The sequence below is a fragment of the Nerophis ophidion genome, linkage group LG24 (assembly GCF_033978795.1).
Source record: "Nerophis ophidion isolate RoL-2023_Sa linkage group LG24, RoL_Noph_v1.0, whole genome shotgun sequence".
NCBI lineage: Eukaryota > Metazoa > Chordata > Actinopteri > Syngnathiformes > Syngnathidae > Nerophis > Nerophis ophidion.
The window spans coordinates 40,851,597-40,869,689 of NC_084634.1; the positions used below are offsets into that span (position 1 = coordinate 40,851,597).

The 18,093-nt window shown below is 40.2% G+C and overlaps 2 protein-coding genes across 2 annotated transcripts in view; one reads left to right on the forward strand and one right to left on the reverse strand.

The window, feature by feature from the left end:
* osr1 (odd-skipped related transcription factor 1) overlaps positions 1–581 on the reverse strand; it is a 24,950-nt gene extending 24,369 nt beyond the window's left edge. Inside the window, exon 1 of the mRNA XM_061886041.1 lies at positions 310–581. The gene's annotated coding sequence lies outside the window, so the exon portion shown is untranslated. The remainder of the gene's footprint in view (positions 1–309) is intronic.
* LOC133542163 (uncharacterized) lies at positions 173–11,721 on the forward strand. Its single transcript, XM_061886042.1, has 5 exons — positions 173–353; positions 4,928–5,041; positions 10,493–10,630; positions 10,728–11,359; positions 11,439–11,721. The coding sequence occupies exons 3-4, from the start codon at positions 10,587–10,589 to the stop codon at positions 11,290–11,292; spliced, it is 609 nt and encodes a 202-aa protein (XP_061742026.1). The 5' UTR covers positions 173–353; positions 4,928–5,041; positions 10,493–10,586; the 3' UTR covers positions 11,293–11,359; positions 11,439–11,721.
* Positions 11,722–18,093: the final 6,372 nt, after the last annotated feature.

The following is an 18,093-nucleotide window of genomic DNA, read 5'->3' on the forward strand; positions in this document are numbered from 1 at the left end:
CGATAATCCAAATATAAATGATGTTTTATAAGTGATATATATTTTTGTGTATATAATCAAAAATGTTTAACACTTCCGACTTTGATCACGTGGCATGCTCCTAGTTTTATCTGTGTTTTACAATATCCCGCGAATGCACCTCAGCGCGAATGTGATTGGTTGATGAGGCGGAAGTGTGTTATTGTTGTTGTTAGGTTCCAGAGGCGCGTCTGCGTCAAAGTAGGAATAAAACTTCACTTGTCACACAAAATGTATTCCAAAACAAAGCGGACCCGTGAAGGTGTATGAAAGTCCAAAGAAGAGACTTACCCCGCCAAAACAGAGTGGAGTGAGCGAGCTTCTGCGGGGGAAAGGTGAGCTTCAATGGGACGCCGGCATGCTGCTTCCTCCCTAACAGGAGGACAGGAGGACGGGCAGACAGGAGGACAGGCAGACAGGAGGACAGGCGGACGGGAGGACAGGCGGACAGGAGGACTGGAGGACAGGCAGACAGGCACCGCGGTGTGATGTCGGCCCGCTCCTCGCCTCCTCTCTTTATCGCGCTCGGACCCACACGCTCCTCCTGCGAGTCACTCCGCCAACCCACCAACACCGGTAACTGCGGCCGATACGGGATGATTGATGTCGAGATCGATGTCATTCTGATGCGGGGGGGGGGGGGACTAACACTGACTTGGAATAGTGATGGGATCGGCAGTTCATTAGACTAGACTGAATCACTAGAATCAGTTGCTTAAATTGATTCGTTCCAAAGATTCGTTCACCGAATCACTTCAGGTCGGCTAGTCATGGTCAGTCAGTATCAGTCAGGTCAGTATCAGTCAGTCAGTATCAGTTTCCCCAGCGGCAGATCTCAATGTGTGTGAATCTGACAAGATAATAACAATTTATTTTAAAATTTGCGACAAATATTATTTTCATTTTTTTCCTTCTTCTTTTTTTTTGTGTCCTCTCCATGATGAGGTGTCCATGACCTTTTAAAATGGATCTGAAAACAAAATAAATAAATAAAACGTTTTTTAAAGCGGTAAAAATTACATAGAAATTTACAAATGGTATTATTGTACATTTGTCTTGTTATATTCTTATTTTACTGTTATATTGTTATTCCCATTGTTTTTATTCATTTTGTAATATTTCTCTATTTTGTTTCCTTTAAAACCCCCATTATTTCCTTTTTTTTTTTTTTTTTTTTTTTTTTAATTGATCTCAACTCTGTACACAGCTGCTGGAATTTTAATTTTCCTGAAGGAACTCTCCTGGAGGAATCAATAAAGTACTATCTATCTATCTATCTATCTATTATTTTTACATTTTAACATTTGACTCGACGACAAAATTGAAATATAGTCTTGAATGTGTTTGAAATGCAATTATTTTCCACATTATTACATTATATTTATTTTAACAATTCATAGTGGATCTGACAAGATAGAAACGATTCTAAAATGTGTTACAATTTTCTTTTTTCACATTACATTTTATTATTTTGACATGTTATGTTTCTAATAAAACATACATATATTAAAAATGTAATAAAAATCACTCTTCCTTTTATATCACATCCAATGTGTTTTTTTTTTAAACAATTATGATCACTCTAAAAGCGGCATATAATAAACACGATATGAAAAATAGAATAAAAAATGTGTGCAGTTCAGCGAATCACGAGTCAGTCAGTAACAGCTTCCCCAGTGGCAGATCTCGCTGTCTGTCAGCTGGCAGTGACTGAACGTCGCCAACGTGATTCACGGGATTCACGTCGCGACACAGTCAGTTCTCTGCGTCAGTACGTTCGCGAACGTGATTCACAAGATTCATGTCGCGACACAGTCAGTTCCCCGTGTTAGTACGTTCGCCAACGTGATTCACGTGATTCACTTCGCGACACAGTCAGTTCTCTGCGTCAGTACGTTCGCGAACGTGATTCACGTCGCGACACAGTCAGTTCTCTGCGTCAGTACGTTCGCGAACGTGATTCACAAGATTCATGTCGCGACACAGTCAGTTCCCCGTGTTAGTACGTTCGCCAACGTGATTCACGTGATTCACTTCGCGACACAGTCAGTTCTCTGCGTCAGTACGTTCGCGAACGGGATTCACGTCGCGACACAGTCAGTTCCCTGTGTCAGTACGTTCGCGAACGTGATTCACGGGATTCACGTGATTCACTTCGCGACACAGTCAGTTCTCTGCGTCAGTACATTTGGCGAACGTGATTCACGTCGCGACACAGTCAGTTCCCCGTGTCTGTTCGTTCGCGAACGTGATTCACAAGATTCATGTCGCGACACAGTCAGTTCCCCGTGTTAGTACGTTCGCCAACGTGATTCACGTGATTCACTTCGCGACACAGTCAGTTCTCTGCGTCAGTACGTTCGCGAACGGGATTCACGTCGCGACACAGTCAGTTCCCTGTGTCAGTACGTTCGCGAACGTGATTCACGGGATTCACGTGATTCACTTCGCGACACAGTCAGTTCTCTGCGTCAGTACATTTGGCGAACGTGATTCACGTCGCGACACAGTCAGTTCCCCGTGTCTGTTCGTTCGCGAACGTGATTCACAAGATTCATGTCGCGACACAGTCAGTTCCCCGTGTTAGTACGTTCGCCAACGTGATTCACGTGATTCACTTCGCGACACAGTCAGTTCTCTGCGTCAGTACGTTCGCGAACGGGATTCACGTCGCGACACAGTCAGTTCCCTGTGTCAGTACGTTCGCGAACGTGATTCACGGGATTCACGTGATTCACTTCGCGACACAGTCAGTTCTCTGCGTCAGTACATTTGGCGAACGTGATTCACGTCGCGACACAGTCAGTTCCCCGTGTCTGTTCGTTCGCGAACGTGATTCACAAGATTCATGTCGCGACACAGTCAGTTCCCCGTGTTAGTACGTTCGCCAACGTGATTCACGTGATTCACTTCGCGACACAGTCAGTTCTCTGCGTCAGTACGTTCGCGAACGGGATTCACGTCGCGACACAGTCAGTTCCCTGTGTCAGTACGTTCGCGAACGTGATTCACGGGATTCACGTGATTCACTTCGCGACACAGTCAGTTCTCTGCGTCAGTACATTTGGCGAACGTGATTCACGTCGCGACACAGTCAGTTCCCCGTGTCTGTTCGTTCGCGAACGTGATTCACAAGATTCATGTCGCGACACAGTCAGTTCCCCGTGTTAGTACGTTCGCCAACGTGATTCACGTGATTCACTTCGCGACACAGTCAGTTCTCTGCGTCAGTACGTTCGCGAACGGGATTCACGTCGCGACACAGTCAGTTCCCTGTGTCAGTACGTTCGCGAACGTGATTCACGGGATTCACGTGATTCACTTCGCGACACAGTCAGTTCTCTGCGTCAGTACATTTGGCGAACGTGATTCACGTCGCGACACAGTCAGTTCCCCGTGTCTGTTCGTTCGCGAACGTGATTCACAAGATTCATGTCGCGACACAGTCAGTTCCCCGTGTTAGTACGTTCGCCAACGTGATTCACGTGATTCACTTCGCGACACAGTCAGTTCTCTGCGTCAGTACGTTCGCGAACGGGATTCACGTCGCGACACAGTCAGTTCCCTGTGTCAGTACGTTCGCGAACTGAATAATGCTCATAGTCATTTCTGTATTATTATTTATTTCACTAACTGCTTCTTTGCTATCACTTTTATCATCTTATTTGTACATATCTTATTTGCTGATGTTGTTCTATTGTTGTTGTTGTTGTCTCTGTGTCTTAAACCCCTCTTGTCCCCACAATTTCCCCCTCTGTCTTCCTCGCCCAAACACGTTGAGACGACAGCAATTAGATAAAGAAGATGAGAAACACTATGGTCGTGGTTACTGTTCATTTCAAACTTAACCTGTTGTGACTATAACAATCTGCAAGGTTAATATAGCTGGCTTCTCTTTCTTCACCTCTTTTTTTCTACTTATCATGACATATATGTATTGTTGCATTTGAACAACTGTATTGTTGATAATAGAGGTCAATTATTGGTATTGTTCATTATCAATAGTGATTATTCTATTCAGTTTTTTGTGAGCGTTTTGAAAACTTGTGCTAAGTAACGTCTTAGCTTCTCGTGCGATCGGCACGTTACTTTGGACCCTTTGGACTGGATGCTAGTTAACGTTAGTTTTCCGTGCGCAGGCACGCCTTTTCTTTTGCCTGCTTTACACCAGTGTTCTTTTACTTTTGTGTCTTAAACCAAGCTCCTACCTGCAATCCCTGCTTGTCCTGGTCCTCGTGCATCTTGGGGGGACTCAACGAGAATACAAAATGCGTTACCGACGTGACAAAATTGTTAGTAGGAGCAAATATGGCTATAAATATTTTTCAACTTGAATGTAAAAATACACATAAATATTGAAAAAATAAGATTTACCTTAAAATGACATATAAAACTGTTAGATTGTTAGTATGGACATAGACTTTTATATAACAAGGTACATATTTAATGAAAGTTAATTACTGTAATTTTACATGAATTTAAAAGTAATTTGAGAAAACAGAAAATGTATGTATAATTAATTTGGTATTTTTCTGTAAGAAAAAAAAAAAAAAAGAAATATACATAGTTTGTCCTTACTGGCATATTACTTAAAATAACAGGCTTCAATTCTACATATTTAAAAAAAAATGGAAAAATTACAGTAGAAATTTAGAGTACATTAACCCATCCATCCATCCATTTCCTACCGCTTATTTCCTTTTGGGATCACGGGGGGCGCTGGCACCTATCTCAGCTACAATCGGGCGGAAGGCGGTGTACACCCTGGACAAGTCGCCATCTCATCCCAGAGTAAATTAACCATAAAAAAATATATATATATTTTTTTTACAGTGTAGCTCTGTTTGCAAAGTAATAAATCAAATCCTCTTTTTTTTGTTTCCAACTTAAACTGCTTCTGTGGTTTCAGGGGTACTTGGCCTAAAAAGAATATTGCACACGGCGTGCTGGACTTAAGTGGACCAGACCTTGGCTCTGTGCAACATTCCCTGATGACACGCCTGCGAGGACATGGAATATGAAGGTCAGTCCTGGGTCTGAGCCACACTCTTTAATGTGTGGATGTAGTGAAGAGATGACTGGGATGGTACATCATCAACATTACACACTGGGACTGTTGCACATGCTCATTATGTGGGAAGTAGCAGGAAGTGACTAGAGTGAATAAAGGCTGCCACCTGTTGGAGGACTACTTCCCCAAAGGATCAGCTTTATGTATCAGCTGTTAGGACACGGCTGATGGAGGCAAAGATTGATGAGAACATAACACAATAGTCAACTACTTAGCACTAGCATTGTTGTTGTCATATTGTCCAATCACAACAGAAGTAAGATAAACAAAATATCCTCTTATCTAATTAGCACGACAGCATGGAGCTCACAACAGCACTTACCAATCACCAAATAAATCACCGCTGCTGCTCACTGCTCCCCTCACCTCCCAGGGGGTGAACAAGGGTGATGGCTCAAATGCAGAGAATCATTTTGTCACACCTAGTGTGTGTGTGTGTGTGTGTGTGTGTGTGTGTTTGACAATCATTGGTACGTTACCTTTAACTTTTAACTTAACTTAACGACCACCAACCTACTCATGTGGACTTGAGATGGGTAGGTTGTGAGTTCAAACCCGGGCCGAGTCATACCAAAGACTATAAAAACGGGAGACGTGACTTCCCTGCTTGGCACTCAGCATCACGGCTTGGAATTGGGGTGACCACAGCTGCTGCTCACTGCTCCCCTCACCTCCCAGGGGGCTGATCAAGGATGATGAGTCAAATGCTGAGAATAATTTCGCACACCGAGTCTGTGTGCGAAACTGCAGTAATTTAGTGATGAAAAATGTAAGCAGAAGCTTGTGGATGGAATGGCTAAATCAGGCTAGAATGAAGGTTTTAGTATGACCTTCCCAAAGTCTTGACTTAAACGTGTGGACAATGCTGAAGAAACAAGTCAAGATGGGTGGTAAAAAATTCAAGCAGAAGCTTGCCATTTGCTTGTGGATGGCTACCAAAAGCGCCTTATTGCAGGTAAACTTGCCAAGGGACATGGAAGCAAATATGAACATTGTTGTATGTATACTTTTGATTGCTGACATTTCCAGTAGAGCCATTATAAATTCATAAAAGAAGCAAACTTCGTGAATGTTTTTTAGTGAGCAACAAGTATGTGCTCCAATCACTACATCACAAAACGGTAAGAAATGATTGGAAAGTCAAGACAGCCATTACATCATGTTCTTTACAAGTGTACCTATACTTTTGATCGCAAATGTATATGTGTAGATGTATGTATATATATATATATATATATATATATATATATATATATATATATATATATATATATATACATATACATATATATATATATATATTAGGGGTGTGGGAAAAAATCGATTCGAATACGGATCGAATCATTTACGTTGTGCAATTCCGAATCGATTCTAATTTTTCAAAAATCCATTTATTTATTTTTATTGTAATTTTTTTTTCTTTTCTTTTTTTTCAAATCAATCCAACAAAACAGTACACAACAATACCATAACAATGCAATCCAATTCCAAAACCAAACCTGACCCAGCAACACTCAGAACTGCAATAAACAGAGCAATTGAGAGGAGACACAAACACCACACAGAACAAAACAAAAGTAGTGAAACAAAAATGAATATTATCAACAACAGTATCAATATTAGTTATCATTTCAGCATAGCAGTGATAAAAAATCTTTCGTTGACATTATCATTAGACATTTATAAAAATTAAAAAAAAAGAACAATAGTGTCACAGTGGCTTACACTTGCATGGCATCTCATAAGCTGGACAACACACTGTGTCCAATGTTTTCACAAAGATAAAATAAATAATATTTTTGGTTCGTTTAATAGTTAAAACAAATTTACATTATTGCAATCAGTTGATAAAACATTGTCCTTTACAATTATAAAAGTAAAAAAAAAAAAAATTTACTACACTGTTAGCATGTCAGCAGACTGGGGTAGATCCTGCTGAAATCTATGTATTGAATGAATACACAATCCTTTTGAATCGAGAATCGAATCGAATCGAAAAAATCGATATATTATCGAATCGTGACCCCAAGAATCGATATTGAATCGAATTGTGGGACACCCAAAGATTCACAGCCCTAATATGTATGTATATGTATGTGTATATATGTATGTGTATATATGTATGTGTATATATGTATGTGTATATATGTATGTGTATATATGTATGTGTATATATGTATGTGTGTATAAGTATATGTATGTGTATATAAGTATGTGTATATATGTATGCGGTGACATACATCCAGTTTGATATCAGGTTCTGTCAGTAGATGATGAATAATGTCACGGTGAAATGTACGACTAAAATGTGATTATATTTAAGAGATAGCAACAACATTGACAGGATTAGCCTTTCTGAAAGTCTCCATGGTGAGTAAGGCTATAAACAAAAACATTTTAAAAGGTACCCTTACCAGTACAGTTTGTGAGAACATTTAGTTGTTAAAGTGCATTGTTTTATATTTAATTACAAAATATTCTCTCTCTCATTCTTCTTGAATCATTTTGATGAACGCCTGTGATTTCAAAAAACGAGTCATTGTGCAGAGAGTTGGTTTGAAAGTACTTTTTATTGAGTCAGACTAATAAGTGAAGCTTATCCGGCTGGGCTGAGGGTGATCAATCACACTGGTGATGTTCTGAGATACCACCACAGGATCTCAGCATGGATTGCAGTCAAACATCCAAAATCAACCAGGAGCTGCTCTTCAATCTCCAGTTGTCTACCTTCAAGTCGTGGGTATAATTGACCCAGAGCGAGCGCCTGGCTCTGCCGGCTAGTCGCTGCTACCTTCAGGTATCAAAGCCATATTTCCAGTGGAGCTGATGGGCTCCACATGGCTCCAGGAGGCCAAACAGCAGAAGGTTAATTGTAGTATTTGTGGGGCCACCACATCTTCTTTGAGTTATGCTAACATGAGTATGTTGAACTACTTGGGGATGTGTTCTTACAAAATGCATTGTAACTATTGGTTGAACATTGACCATTGGAATCCACTTTTGGCAAGTCTGACACTTTTTTCTTCCTGGGAATATTTCACAGCGCCTCCGAAAAATGTCCAAAATACTCGACCCCCCGGCACGCAGACCAGGGCGCAACATGTCTACCTCGTACGTGAGTTACTTCAGGGATAACATGGTTGCAGTTGTGTTGCTACCTCGTATGTGAGTTACTTGAGGGATAACTGATAGTTAGCACTGTGGTTGTCAGCGTTTGTCCTTGGCTTTTAGCTCGTTAACTCACAAACTAAATTGACCCCTAAAGTCCACCTTTCTACTCGAGGCAGTTTGTCGACTTCTGGCAGCTCCGTACAGGAGCACGTTTAGGATCGGTGAAGGTCAGGGGCTTAGGTCTTTAGGCATGTACAAAAAAAAGTTTTTTTTAAAGATGCATCTCAACTTTCAAATTTGGAGCACTTTTTAACACGTTTAAATCAAAGTGCTTTAATGATGTCATGATCCGTGGCCCGGATCATGTTTTGTTTAGTTATGTTCTGTTAGTTCTGGACTCCCTTAGTTCCTGCTTTGTGCACCTCTGGGTTTGTTTTGGTTTCCATGGGGTTCCATTGGGTTCACCTGCCTCTGGTTAGTGGTTGGCACACTCACCTGCTGCCGGGCACTAATCAGAGAGCTATTTATTCACCTTGCTCGCCACACTCTGTCCGGCTTCAATGTTTGCATTTGCAACTGTTAGGTTGGTATTCTGGTTTCCTACTTTATGATTCCTGTGCTAAGTGGTTACCTTAGCTTCTATGATTCCTGTGCTAAGTGGTTACCTTAGCTTCTATGATTCCTGTGCTAAGTGGTTACCTTAGCTTCTATGATTCCTGTGCTTAGTGTTTACCTTAGCTTCTATGATTCCTGTGCTAAGTGGTTACCTTAGCTTCTATGATTCCTGTGCTAAGTGGTTACCTTAGCGTCTATGATTCCTGTGCTAAGTGGTTACCTTAGCTTCTATGATTCCTGTGCTAAGTGGTTACCTTAGCTTCTATGATTCCTGTGCTAAGTGGTTACCTTAGCGTCTATGATTCCTGTGCTAAGTGGTTACCTTAGCGTCTATGATTCCTGTGCTTAGTGGTTACCTTAGCGTCTATGATTCCTGTGCTAAGTGGTTACCTTAGCGTCTATGATTCCTGTGCTAAGTGGTTACCTTAGCGTCTATGATTCCTGTGCTAAGTGGTTACCTTAGCTTCTATGATTCCTGTGCTAAGTGGTTACCTTAGCGTCTATGATTCCTGTGCTAAGTGGTTACCTTAGCGTCTATGATTCCTGTGCTTAGTGGTTACCTTAGCGTCTATGATTCCTGTGCTAAGTGGTTACCTTAGCGTCTATGATTCCTGTGCTTAGTGGTTACCTTAGCGTCCTGTGTGATCGGCACGCATCCCTTGTGTTCAGTTTTTGTCTGTTTGTATCTATGGTGTATGATTTATGAGCAATAAATCATACCCTGCCTTCACGCTTTGTCCGGAGTTGTCCATCTGCATCCCGGGAGAACAACCCCGTATAAAGATGCGACCCCGACGTGACAAATGACGCAAAATTATTGTAATCCAAGATTGCTGGTATTCTTCCCATGTAACTATGGATATATATATATATATATATATATATATATATATATATATATATATATATATATATATATATATATATTGTATATTGTATATGTATATTATGCATGTATGTGTATATATATATACAGTATGTATGTATATATATATATATATATGTGTGTATATGTATGTATGTATGTACATATATATATATATATATACAGTGTATATGTATATTATGCATGTATGTATATATATATATACAGTATGTATATATATATATATGTATGTATGTATGTACATATATATATATATATATATATATATATATATAAATATATATATATATATATTTATATATATATGTGTGTGTGGGTGTATGTGTGTGTGTGTGTGCAATCAAACAAAAACAAGATTTGCAACAACAACAAAAAATTGCTAAATGATCTTGCTATCATTCACTTTCTTTGTACTTTTAGTTTAACAAATCAACAGAGGAACTACAGAAGGCCAAATTGGAAATTAAAAAAATTAAATTCATGAATGTGTTTTCCTTTCTTATATATATTTAAATCTGTAAAACCCTAAACACACACTTTATAAACTTTTACTAGACAAGCTTTAACATTTTCTCACATTTCTCTCATTTAAACACTCTCAAAGTTCAAACTTTGGTGGATTTAAAAACATACGTACAGTTCACTTCTGTATGAACGAAGGAAACCAAAGATCAAAACCTGTTTTTTAGGTGCGAAAGGGCATTCCTTTAAGGATTACTTTTAATTACCTTTCCTACATCTTTCATTCTCTGACATGGTTTCTGGTGACTGGGACTCCTCTGTGTCCACAGACTCTCGCTGAACAGGAAGTTGTTATGTAATGGTCTTGAATGGCAGTCCGTTGCTAAGGAACTGTTCTGACCTCCCTGTGTGTCACGACCTTGGATGGCAGCTTTGGCCACAAGACCTCAAGATGCAGCAGACGACAGGTGGGTAAAAATCATGTTGTTTAATCACTTAAAAGGGAATGGGAGAAGGAGAACAGAAGAAGGCGAGTGCAGCTAAAAAGACTTCTTTTGTTTAAAGCAATATGCCTGTCACGGCGCAGGCTCCAACTCACTTTTCTTCGGCTGCTGGGTCTGCCAGCACCTCCGTTGGCAGCGCGCTGAGACACGCGCTGGCCACGTCACTGGCCACGTCACTGGACACGTCACTGGCCACGTCACTGGCCACGTCACTGGCCACGTCACTGGCCACATCACTGGCCACGTCACAGGCCACGTCACTGGCCACGTCACTGGACACGTCACTGGCCACGTCACAGGCCACGTCACTGGCCACGTCACTGGACACGTCACTGGCCACGTCACTGGACACGTCACTGGACACGTCACTGGACACGTCACTGGACACGTCACTGGCCACGTCACTGGGCACGTCACTGGCCACGTCACTGGCCACGTCACAGGCCACGTCACTGGACACGTCACTGGCCACGTCACTGGCCACGTCACTGGCCACGTCACTGGCCACGTCACTGGACACGTCACTGGACACGTCACTGGCCACGTCACTGGCCACGTCACTGGCCACGTCACGCCCACATGCCGACAAGGCTGTGGGCGGTCAGCAATCTGCACCACGGGACTAATGAGTGCAAGCGGTATAAAAACCAGTGGACCCAATGATCCTGGCTGGAACTTAGTCGTCTGTACCTAGTAAGCACCCCTTGTCTGGCTTCTACCCTACGTACTCGCTCTTCTTTCCGTGTCTAATGTCCATGTTGTCCTCCCGCAGTGCTTTCCCGAGTTCTCCTTGTTGTTCCCCTGTGGATTCTGGACTGCTTCCCTTCATCCTCGGCCTCTGCTTTGACACGGACCTCTGACGCCTCGCCATTCTCCCTGACTATCTCCGCCAGCTCACAGACTGCCTTCCTGCCTTGTTCCTTCTCCTCCTTCAACATTTGGTAAAACACTGCAGCTAATCACACACACACTTTTGAATTAGTCACATGCCATTCTCCAGTTTATTTATAGTATTATTGTTGATTATTATATATATGGTAAATGGGTTATACTTGTATAGCGCTTTTCTACTTTCAAGGTATCAATATATATATATATATATATATATATATATATATATATATATATATATATATATATATATATATAATATTGTAATGATTTAATAACACGAAGCTGCCATGCAGGCTGTTTCTTTCTTTTTTTTTTTTAATAATGAAGCAAAATCTATGTCATTATGAATTATTAACCTTCAATTATGTCACATTAAATATTACACTTTGAGATATTTTGGGGGGAAATGTTGCATATAAAAAAACTGAGCTGTTTTTTTTTTTTAAAGAAGGTACTAAAACATACAAACAAAAAACATAAACAACAATAAAACTTAAAATTGACGAATAGATCTGAAGTTGATCTCGAGATTATTGTGCTAAAAGTAAACAGTAAAAAAAAATGTATAATTTAATTTTTAACACTTTTTGAGTAGAACACTTTTGAATCCCCAATTATTTTAGTGTGATTTGTTTTTAAGTGTCCATCCATCCATCCATCCATTTTCTACCGCTTATTCCCTTTTATGGGGTCGCGGGGGGCGCTGGCGCCTATCTCAGCTACAATCGGGCGGAAGGCAGGGTACACCCTGGACAAGTCGCCACCTCATCGCAGGGCCAACACAGATAGACAGACAACATTCACACACTAGGGACCATTTAGTGTTGCCAATCAACCTATCCCCAGGTGCATGTCTTTGGAGGTGGGAGGGGCCTATCCCCAGGTGCATGTCTTTGGAGGTGGGAGGGGCCTATCCCCAGGTGCATGTCTTTGGAGGTGGGAGGGGCCTATCCCCAGGTGCATGTCTTTGGAGGTGGGAGGGGCCTATCCCCAGGTGCATGTCTTTGGAGGTGGGAGGGGCCTATCCCCAGGTGCATGTCTTTGGAGGTGGGAGGGGCCTATCCCCAGGTGCATGTCTTTGGAGGTGGGAGGGGCCTATCCCCAGGTGCATGTCTTTGGAGGTGGGAGGAAGCCGGAGTACGGGGAGAACATGCAAACTCCACACAGAAAGATCCCGAGCCTGGATTTGAAGTTTTTAAGTGTCATTGCTCAAAAAATAATAATGAATCAAAATCCAAAATTAAGGCTCCAATTATTATATAATCTCAAATATTCCATCTAAAAAAGTTATTGGGTGAAAATATTGCATATTTTGTGTTTTTTCCATTTTTTTTCCTAATGTTGATCTAGACATTTAAAACTTGAATATGAATAAAAATAATAGTACTGAATAATGACACATTTTTAATATTTCTTTTGACCAAAACCTTTTGGGGTCCCCGGGTTCATAATTGAGTGGAGGCATAAATGTATAATTTTTATACATATATTGTATTGGTTTTTAAAATAAAAATGATAAAAATGGCCCCCGCTTGCTTTGATTTTTCAGTGTGCGGCCCTCAGTGGAAAAAGTTTGGACACCCCTGGCTTAAAAGAATGTGTGCAATCCCAACTCACAATATGCTGTCAGAGTTTGTTGTCACCGTGGACTCTGCAACATTGGACTGAGAGCAGTGATGACTTGAATGCAACATTGGACTGAGAGCAGTAATGACTTGAATGCAACATTGGACTGAGAGCAGTAATGACTTGAATGCAACATTTACTGAGAGCAGTAATGACTTGAATGCAACATTTACTGAGAGCAGTAATGACTTCAATGCAACATTGGACTGAGAGCAGTAATGACTTCAATGCAACATTGGACTGAGAGCAGTAATGACTTGAATGCAACATTGGACTGAGAGCAATAATGACTTCAATGCAACATTGGACTGAGAGCAATAATGACTTTAATGCAACATTGGACTGAGAGCAGTAATGACTTCAATGCAACATTGGACTGAGAGCAATAATGACTTGAATGCAACATTGGATTGAGAGCAATAATGACTTCAATGCAACATTGGATTGAGAGCAGTAATGACTTCAATGCAACATTGGACTGAGAGCAGTAATGACTTGAATGCAACATTGGACTGAGAGCAATAATGACTTCAATGCAACATTGGACTGAGAGCAGTAATGACTTGAATGCAACATTGGACTGAGAGCAATAATGACTTCAATGCAACATTGGACTGAGAGCAGTAATGACTTCAATGCAACATTGGACTGAGAGCAATAATGACTTGAATGCAACATTGGACTGAGAGAAATAATGACTTCAATGCAACATTGGACTGAGAGCAGTAATGACTTCAATGCAACATTGGACTGAGAGCAGTAATGACTTGAATGCAACATTGGACTGAGAGCAATAATGACTTCAATGCAACATTGGACTGAGAGCAGTAATGACTTCAATGCAACATTGGACTGAGAGCAATAATGACTTGAATGCAACATTGGACTGAGAGAAATAATGACTTCAATGCAACATTGGACTGAGACCAGTAATGACTTCAATGCAGCATTGGACTGAGAGCAGTAATGACTTGAATGCAACATTGGATTGAGATCAATAATGACTTGAATGCAACATTGGACTGAGAGCAGTAATTACTTCAATGCAACATTGGACTGAAAGCAATAATGACTTCAATGCAACATTGGACTGAGAGCAGTAATGACTTGAATGCAACATTGGACTGAGAGCAGTAATGACTTGAATGCAACATTGGACTGAGAGCAGTAATGACTTGAATGCAACATTGGACTGAGAGCAATAATGACTTCAATGCAACATTGGACTGAGAGCAGTAATGACTTGAATGCAACATTGGACTGAGAGCAATAATGACTTCAATGCAACATTGGACTGAGAGCAGTAATGACTTCAATGCAACATTGGACTGAGAGCAATAATGACTTGAATGCAACATTGGACTGAGAGCAATAATGACTTCAATGCAACATTGGAATGAGAGCAGTAATGACTTGAATGCAACATTGGACTGAGAGCAATAATGACTTGAATGCAACATTGGATTGAGAGCAATAATGACTTCAATGCAACATTGGACTGAGAGCAGTAATGACTTCAATGCAACATTGGACTGAGAGCAATAATGACTTCAATGCAACATTGGACTGAGAGCAGTAATGACTTCAATGTAACATTGGACTGAGAGCAGTAATGACTTGAATGCAACATTGGATTGAGATCAATAATGACTTGAATGCAACATTGGACTGAGAGCAGTAATGACTTCAATGCAACATTGGACTGAGAGCAATAATGACTTCATTGCAACATTGGACTGAGAGCAGTAATGACTTCAATGCAACATTGGACTGAGAGCAGTAATGACTTGAATGCAACATTGGACTGAGAGCAGTAATGACTTCAATGCAACATTGGACTGAGAGCAGTAATGACTTCAATGCAACATTGGACTGAGAGCAATAATGACTTGAATGCAACATTGGACTGAGAGCAGTAATGACTTGAATGCAACATTGGATTGAGAGAAATAATGACTTCAATGCAACATTGGGTTGAAAGCAATAATGACTTGAATGCAACATTGGATTGAGAGCAATAATGACTTGAATGCAACATTGGATTGAGATCAATAATGACTTGAATGCAACATTGGACTGAGAGCAGTAATGACTTGAATGCAACATTGGATTGAGAGAAATAATGACTTCAATGCAACATTGGGTTGAAAGCAATAATGACTTGAATGCAACATTGGATTGAGAGCAATAATGACTTGAATGCAACATTGGATTGAGATCAATAATGACTTGAATGCAACATTGGACTGAGAGCAGTAATGACTTCAATGCAACATTTGCTGAGAGCAATAATGACTTCAATGCAACATTGGACTGAGAGCAGTAATGACTTCAATGCAACATTGAATTGAGAGCAATAATGACTTGAATGCAACATTGGATTGAGAGCAATAATGACTTCAATGCAACATTGGACTGAGAGCAGTAATGACTTGAATGCAAGATTGGACTGAGAGCAGTAATGACTTGAATGCAACATTGGATTGAGAGAAATAATGACTTCAATGCAACATTGGACTGAGAGCAATAATGACTTCAATGCAACATTGGATTGAGAGCAAAAATGACTTGAATGCAACATTGGATTGAAAGCAATAATGTCTTGAATGCAACATTGGACTGAGAGCAATAATGTCTTGAATGCAACATTGGATTGAGATCAATAATGACTTCAATGCAACATTGGATTGAGAGCAATAATGACTTGAATGCAACATTGGATTGAGAGAAATAATGACTTGAAAGCAACATTGGATTGAGAGCAATAATGTCTTGAATGCAACATTGGACTGAGAGCAATAATGTCTTGAATGCAACATTGGATTGAGAGCAATAATGACTTGAATGCAACATTGGATTGAGATCAATAATGACTTGAATGCAACATTGGATTGAGAGCAATAATGACTTGAATGCAACATTGGATTGAGAGAAATAATGACTTGAATGCAACATTGGATTGAGAGCAATAATGCCTTGAATGCAACATTGGACTGAGAGCAATAATGTCTTGAATGCAACATTGGATTGAGAGCAATAATGACTTGAATGCAACATTGGATTGAGAGCAATAATGACTTCAATGCAACATTGGATTGAGAGCAATAATGACTTGAATGCAACATTGGATTGAGATCAATAATGACTTGAATGCAACATTGGATTGAGAGCAATAATGACTTGAATGCAACATTGGATTGAGAGCAGTAATGACTTGAATGCAACATTGGATTGAGATCAATAATGACTTGAATGCAACCTTGGATTGAGAGCAATAATGACTTGAATGCAACATTGGATTGAGATCAATAATGACTTGAATGCAACATTGGATTGAGAGCAATAATGACTTGAATGCAACATTGGATTGAGAGAAATAATGACTTGAATGCAACATTGGATTGAGAGCAATAATGTCTTGAATGCAAAATTGGACTGAGAGCAATAATGTCTTGAATGCAACATTGGATTGAGAGCAATAATGACTTGAATGCAACATTGGATTGAGAGCAATAATGACTTCAATGCAACATTGGATTGAGAGCAGTAATGACTTGAATGCAACATTGGATTGAGATCAATAATGACTTGAATGCAACATTGGATTGAGAGCAATAATGACTTGAATGCAACATTGGATTGAGAGCAATAATGACTTGAATGCAACATTGGATTGACATCAATAATGACTTGAATGCAACATTGGATTGAGATCAATAATGACTTGAATGCAACATTGGATTGAGAGCAATAATGACTTGAATGCAACATTGGATTGAGAGCAATAATGACTTCAATGCAACATTGGACTGAGAGCAGTAATGACTTGAATGCAACATTGGACTGAGAGCAGTAATGACTTCAATGCAACATTGGATTGAGAGAAATAATGACTTCAATGCAACACTGGACTGAGAGCAATAATGTCTTGAATGCAACATTGGATTGAGAGCAATAATGACTTGAATGCAACATTGGATTGAGAGCAATAATGACTTCAATGCAACATTGGATTGAGAGCAGTAATGACTTCAATGCAACATTTGCTGAGAGCAATATAAATGATAAATGGGTTGTACTTGTATAGCGCTTTTCTACCTTCAAGGTACTCAAAGCGCTTTGACACTACTTCCACATTTACCCATTCACACACACATTCACACACTGATGGAGGGAGCTGCCATGCAAGGCGCCAACCAGCACCCATCAGGAGCAAGGGTGAAGTGTCTTGCTCAGGACACAACGGACGTGACGAGGTTGGTTCTAGGTGGGATTTGAACCAGGGACCCTCGGGTTGCGCACGGCCACTCTACCACTGCGCCACGCCGTCCCCATAATAATAATAATGACTTCAATGCAACATTTGACTGAGGGCAGTAATGACTTCAATGCAACATTGGACTGAGAGCAGTAATGACTTGAATGCAACATTGGACTGAGAGCAGTAATGACTTGAATGCAACATTGGATTGAGAGAAATAATGACTTGAATGCAACATTGGATTGAGAGCAATAATGTTTTGAATGCAACATTGGACTGAGAGCAATAATGACTTCAATGCAACATTGGATTGAGAGCAATAATGACTTGAATGCAACATTGGATTGAGAGAAATAATGACTTGAATGCAACATTGGATTGAGAGCAATAATGTCTTGAATGCAACATTGGACTGAGAGCAATAATGTCTTGAATGCAACATTGGATTGAGATCAATAATGACTTCAATGCAACATTGGATTGAGAGCAATAATGACTTGAATGCAACATTGGATTGAGAGAAATAATGACTTGAAAGCAACATTGGATTGAGAGCAATAATGTCTTGAATGCAACATTAGACTGAGAGCAATAATGTCTTGAATGCAACATTGGATTGAGATCAATAATGACTTGAATGCAACAT